At 46.4% G+C, this 6988-nt stretch overlaps 1 protein-coding gene across 3 annotated transcripts in view; it reads right to left on the bottom strand.

Moving 5' to 3' along the window:
* Positions 1-770: 770 nt before the first annotated feature.
* TTC38 (tetratricopeptide repeat domain 38) overlaps positions 771-6988 on the bottom strand; it is a 561013-nt gene continuing 554795 nt past the window's right edge. For all 3 annotated transcript variants that reach the window (XM_030214669.1, XM_030214670.1, XM_030214671.1), the window contains one exon: positions 771-979. In XM_030214669.1, coding sequence (XP_030070529.1) covers positions 886-979 — 94 coding nt within the window. In that variant the 3' untranslated portion in view covers positions 771-885. The remainder of the gene's footprint in view (positions 980-6988) is intronic.

Below are 6988 nucleotides of genomic sequence, written 5' to 3'. Positions count from 1 at the left end.
GTAGTGTTAGACACTGCGCTGCCCGAGGGGGGGGGGAGGGAGGTGGAGGAAAGAAGGCCTGCAGGGTGCCGGCAGCAGATGAATTCTTTTGGCCACGGCGTCTCTCTCTGCACCGTTGCTGGGTGGGCCCGAGCCCAAAGTGGGTGGGCCCGGGCCCACCCGTGGCTACGCCCCTGGCCCCAATTATTAGTAACTAAGTCTTGGTGCATAAAATGGGACCTGTGCTAAAACAGCAAGAATTAGTGATAACAATTCTCAACAAGTAAGTGGTAAAATAGCACGTCTTAATGTTAGCTCATGTTATTACAGCTATCCATCTAAGGGAGGAAGTTATCCATCAACACATCCAGGTGATCAGAATGGCAACTGCTAGGAAAAGGATGGTGGGTTCATTGGACTACTGGCCTGACCCAGTATGACACTTCTTGTGTTTTTGAAAAGGAATTAAGCACATTAGCTTTAGATTTTATTAAGATAGTGATTTTATTTGACATACCACCAATCACAATATAAGCATGCCACTAGGTGGTTTTCTTTTTGTACCCATGCAAAAATCTCATAGCAAGAAAATACAAGTAGACTTCTTTCAAAGGTAATTTTTCTATACAGATTTCCACACAGTATTGTGTCTTCAAAACAGTTTAGCCTTTTATATTTTGCTACAGATTGAAGAGTAGACCATTTTTTCCCAGAATAGTACAATCATCTAATGCCACTCAGTACTCTAATTTATGAAAGCCTTTTTTCTCTATTAGCACCAAAAACAACAAATCTTTTCATCAGACTGGTCCAATGAGCTTTTTTGCCACCACTATTGAAATGTGATTTCTCTTAAATGTTGTTGATCACAGATGCTGAGACTGTAATTACAATATGAGTGCCCATTCATCCCAGGCAGTGAACAGCTGAGGCCTTTTGCATGAGTCTTTGTGTCAATGGAGAATTTGGTTTGAAAGCATCCCGCTCAATTAGCAAGCACCTGAAAGAGAAAACAGAAAAGGATTTTTTGTCAAACACATCTATATTAATAAATCCCACCTTGAACATTCTGAAGCTCACTCCAAGGCAGAGAAGCACAAAAATCCTGTAGTCTTCATAGGCTAGGACCAGTCACCCTCACTCATAGACCCACCCTCAGCCACGCCCCATCTGTACATAAAACGCTACCTCAACATTCTGAAGACAAACTGCTGAAGCCATCTGCAAAATCCCTAAACAGTTCGTAAGTTCATGGTGGTGAAGCCATCCAACTCACCATGTCTCTCTGCCCCGCCCTCAAGGGCGGAACACAGAGAGTAAAGGGATCCATAAAGGCACCCCCTCCAACAAACAACGACCCAGGCAGGGGGAGTGTTTCCGTACTCCTCCCCCTGCCTAGGAATCGCTACAGACTGCTGGCAAACTCCCCAACCACACGACCACCCGCAACCCCCCCCCCCACACACAAACAAACACAAACACGCAAACACACACACAAACATGCAAACACAAACACACAAACAAACACACACAAACACACACAAACACATACACACACAAACACATACAAACACACATACATACAAACACAAACACATACAAAAACACAAACACACACACACAAACAGCCTCGACGGTGCACCTCTAAGTGCCCCCCCGCCGCATCGCCACAACAACCCGTGCAGTGGGGCATCAGAAAGCCCCTACCCCTTCCCTCCTCGCCGCATCACCCAACCCCTCCCCCGCCGCTTCACCAAGCCCCTCCCCCCCACATCGACCGCCTCGCCACCCGTGACCGCTAATACAAACTCTGTCCGGCGGCTGCTGCTGCTTCTATTCAGCAGCAGCAGCCCGTACATAAAGAAAACAAAACAAAAAAACAACCTCCTAAAACACACCTCCGTGGAGAACCATCTCACATTGGCTGACGTCTCTGCAGCCGCTCCTCCTCTCCCCTCAACGTCATTGCCCCTGCCGGAAGACCCCAGAGAAACGCCGAGACGTCAGAGGGGAGAGGAGGAGTGCATGCTGAGACTTCAGCCAATGTGAGATGCTTCTCAACGGAGGTGCGTTTTAGGAGGATTTTTATTTTTTTGGTTTTCTTTATGTATGGGCTGCTGCTGCTGCTGAATAGCAGACATGGGGGGAGGGCAGGGGGGAGAGAGGAGGGTTGCTGGACATGGGGAGAGAGCAGGGCAGAGAGGAGGGTTGCTGGACATAGGGGGAGGGCAGGGGAGAGAGCAGGGTGGGAGGGGAGGCCAAGGGAAAGAGGAGGGTTGCTGGATATGGGGGGAGGGCAGGGGAGAGAGCAGGGTTGGTGGACGGGGGGGGGGGCAGGCCAAGGGAAAGAGGAGGGTTGCTGGATATGGGGGGAGGGCAGGGGAGAGAGGAGGGTCGGTGGACGGGGTGAGGCCAGGGGAGACAGGAGGGCTGCTGGACATGGGGGGGGGGCAGAGGAGACAGCAGGGTTGCTGGACATGGGAGGGGAGGGCAGGGGAGAGAGGAGGTTTGTTGGACATGGATGGACGGAGGTGAGAATTATTACATTTTGCAAAACATAAATCTCGCCCGTTTTAATGGGCTTAACGGCTAGTGTATTTCATAAAATGCATGCATTAAATGTACTTATAAGCACCTAAGCACTAGTCTGTAGCTATGTGCATGTATCTGATAATGTACAGTTTGCAGGTGGGCATAGACATGGCACAGGCACAGAGTTACATGCATAACTTAACAGAAAACTATAAATTATACAAGTATCTCTGGATGACTGATGCAAATACTCCTCCTCTTGGCGGTTCATGGAGATTTTCTCCCTTTCTTTACAAGGACAGCCATTTCTTGCCATTCTTGATTTCAAAATGGCAAGATTATAGGGACAACAACGAAGCACATAGAGATGACCCAGTCCTATTTTGGGAGACCGTAAAGGCAGTCCTCAGGGAAGAGGTCATTTCCTATATTATTTTTCAGCGGAAGGCCTGGCATTGGGAGGTGTTGCATCTGGAGAGGCGGGTAGCATCTCTTTGCAGACACAGGATTAAAGCGCAGTTACTAGAAACTCAACAGGCTCTGAATGAACTATTGCATAGGCGAGCTAAGAGGTCCCTAGCGCATTACAAGTATAAGCTATATAGAATTGCGAGTAAGAGTGATAGGCTGTTAGAATGGTCCACAGGAGTATAGGGCCTAGCAAAATTGCCACTGTTAGATTCTAGGGGAAGCCTGGTGCACAGTGACGATGCCATTAACGCAGTTGAAGGAATTTTTCGCTTGGCTCTATGAACCGCAGCCCCCATTATTTTTGGCTAGTGAGGTATATCTCTCGAGTATAGACTTACAAGAATTTGGTGTAGTTCAATGCGCCCATTGCTGTAGAAGAAGTGTTGTGGGTGATCAGGCACAGCCCTCTAAGCAAGGCTCTAGGCCCAGATGGACTACGAAATGAGTTTTATAAGCTTCTGCAGGCAGAGATTGGACCAGTCTTGGTGTAAGTGTTTAATGAGTCAATCCACCAGGGTCAGCTGCCACACCACCTTAATACGGCCCAGATCATTGTCCTCCTAAGCCCCCTGACCGCCCGTATTCCTATCACCCTATCTCTCTGCTAAATGGGGAGGCCAAAATTTTGGCTGACTGGTGAGGGTTCTTCCATCATTAGTGGCAGAGCCTCAGGTGGGTTTTACATGCGGGAGAGCGATTGCGCATTTGGAGAGTGCCCCTGCTGTCCTGATCAGTTTTGATGCCTAAAAAAGCCTTTGATTGGGTGTAGTGGGGGTTTCTCTTTAAGGTGCTCGCTTATTTGCACAGTCGATACACACACTATATACCGATCCGAGGGCACAGGTGTTCACTAATGGGGGTCCTCTTGGACTGGTTCCCTATTAGACGAGGAACTTGGCAGGGTTGCCCCCTATCGCCACTCCTTTTCGTAGTGTAACCAGGAGATTTGTGGAGTACGGATAGGGGAAACAATTTTTAAGTCAGCGGTGTTTGCGGATGACTTATTGCTGCTTATCACAGAGCAACATCTTTCTTTGCCAAACCTCATGGCAAGCCTTACTGAATATTGAGATTTTTCTGGTTTCCATTCTTAACCTGGCAAAGTTGGAGGTGCTGGCAAGCTCGGATAGGTTGCGTCAGTCATGGGGCAACACCTTTCCACTGTGGTGGACCCAAGGCTCATTTTGTTATTTGGGCATACAATTGCCAATGAACCCAGAACTCTTGCAAGACATTAACATCTCCAAGTTGCTCAGAGACACTAAGGAGCAGCTGGCACTTTGGAATGCTCTCACCTTATCTCTTATGGGGATACAGCTTTACCGCATGGTGCTTTTCCCTCGGTGGTTTTATATTTTGCAGTCACAACCCATTTGTTTATTGTGCCGGGACTTAGTGTCATTATGGAGATAAGTATTGGGGTGGCAAAAACCCCAAAGTGCAATGGCAGTTCCTGGTAGGTGCCCAGACCCAGCGGGATTTGGGGCTCCCAGATATGCAACGATAGAACCAAGTCTGCCTGCTTTGAAATCTGCGGGATTGGCTCCTGGGAACTACTACCTATACGGACTTAGTCTTAGAACGGGCCTATTTTCACCCCTGGCATCTGAACTACCACTCCACGCTCCCTTAAAATGTTTGCCTGAGAGGACCCGCAACAGCGTCTTGCTCTGACCCCTTTGGTCTCTCTGGAGAGATTTGCTACCATTTTGGCAACAGGACCCTTCTAGTAGTGTTTTGCTGCCGCTGAGTGGAAATACGGACTTTGTGCCAGGTAGTGAGAATTGGATTTTCCGACAGGAGACAAGGGGTGTCTTTGCTGGAAAATTTGGTAAAGGTTGATGGATCAGTCTTGTCATCTCAGGAGTTCCTAAGTCAATGTGCCTATAACTAGTTATCTCACTACTTGAGCACCCTTCTGGAAGGCAGCTTACCTTTGGCCTTTGGATGGCAGTTGCGGGAATTTTTGGAAGGGGATGCCCTAGGCCAAATCTCAGTTTTGTGGTTTCATAAAGAACTCAGAAGTCGATCACCTGCTAGGAGTTTACAAGGAGTAGCAGATCGCTGGAGACAGGAAATGGGCCGGCCGGTTTCTGGACAGCTCTTATTGACAACTCTCAAGAGCAGCTCTCATGTAGCGCACAGTGCAGAGCTGAAGGAGTGCCATTTATGGATGGTGCATAGAGCTTATTTCTCTCAACGATAGGCATGTCATGCAGCAGCAGTAGACACAGCCAACTGTAGGAAACATGCAATGACAGATGCCTCTTTTTCCCATGGGATGTGGTAATGTAGGTAAATCAAATCATTTTGGGAAGCTATTTCTCAGTTTCTCCAATCAGTATTAGGACACCGAGTGGTCCTTACATTTGAAAGATCAATCTTTAGTGCCCAAAGCTTGTGGGGAACTGGCACCATGGGAGAAAAACTGTTTTTGGGAAAGTCAAGTATCCTCGGAAAGAAATGCATTCTCAACCACTGGTACTGGAGGAACAAACTTCACAAATTTATGATTTGGGAATCACAGGGAGCGTACTTATCTCCAAAGAGGCAGAAGAGATTTCTTGCAATATGGGAGGCCTACTTAAACAAGATTTCACCATTGGCTCATAGCCAGATTTGGAAAAACTTTTCACTGGGGCACTAAAGATGGCCTCAGAGGGATGGGAGTCAGACATAGCACACAAGGAAAGGGGGGAAGGGACAGTTGGGGACAGGGACATGTATTCAGCATTGGGTAGGTAGGGGGGCCAAAGGAGAGTGGTCCTACCTGCAACATAGGTTTACACTGCATTAGTTTCTTTCTCATGGGTCTGATATGGTTGATTTTGGGAGGGGGGTGAAGCTTGCAGAGGTACAGCTCGTTCAGACTATTCAGTTTATTCAACAGATGGGTTTTTTTGTTTGTTCTTTTTTAACTGAAGGGGAGGGAAGGGAGGTATGGAAGACCTGGGTAGGGGAAAAAAGGAAAACTGTAAAATCATTGCTCCAGGACTCCCTGGACAACATTTTCTGCCACCTAGTTCGTTGAATACAATACTCAAAAGATATAGTTCATTGCTGTATCCTCCTTGAAATATGTTGGCAATCATAATGAAGAAAAGGAAGGGTATAGGAGGGGAAGGGGTTGAGGGGTTAGTTTTGGGAAAAGATTGATGACAGATAGTATTATGTTATTACTCTGTATGTCATGACATTGGACACTGTGTATATTTTATTGTCTGATATGTTACCTTTGTTTTGTCATCAATAAAAAAAACTGTTGAAAGCTAAAAATATAAGTAACTACTGTAAAACTAGACTTGTTGTATTTGGACTTCAATTTTACCATTTCTTTTATAAGCAAGGAATTCATGGTGTGCCCAGAAAGATCTAAGATACGGTTCATGTGGAACAGACATTAGGGAATCGTAGAGCGGAAGAGTTGTGTTATGTCCATTACGTACTTTGGTTTTGTTGTGTTGCACAGTTCAGGCATTTAAGTTGGATCGGTAGGGTTTGCCTTTTTAAACAGGTTGGTTTTTAGTGATTTCTGGAAGCTTAGGTGGTCATACGTTGTTTTCAAGGTTTTTGGTAATACGTTCCACAGTTGTGTACTTATGTAGGAAAAACTGGATGCGTAAGTTGATTTGCATTTAAGCCCTTTGCAGCTTGGGTAGTGAAGATTTAGATAGGATCGTGTTGATTTGGATGTGTTTCTGGTTGGTAGGTCTATGAGATCTGTCATGTATCCCGGGGCTTCACCAAAGATGATTTTATGAACCAGGGTGCAGATTTTGAAAGCAATAAGTTGTATGATTGGGAGCCAGTGCAGTTTTTCGTGGAGGGATTTTGCGCTTTCAAATCGCGTTTTTCCAAATATAAGCCTGGCTGCCGTGTTTTGAGCGGTCTGAAGTTTCTTTAAGGTTTGTTCTTTGCATCCTGCATAAATTCCATTGCAGTAGTCTACGTGGCTTAGTACCATACGATTCTATCAAATTGTGAAATGTTTTCCTCGGGAAGAATG

Source organism: Microcaecilia unicolor, chromosome 9, assembly GCF_901765095.1.
Source record: "Microcaecilia unicolor chromosome 9, aMicUni1.1, whole genome shotgun sequence".
Classification (NCBI taxonomy): Eukaryota; Metazoa; Chordata; class Amphibia; order Gymnophiona; family Siphonopidae; genus Microcaecilia; species Microcaecilia unicolor.
This window is presented reverse-complemented; position numbering and strand designations above follow the sequence as displayed.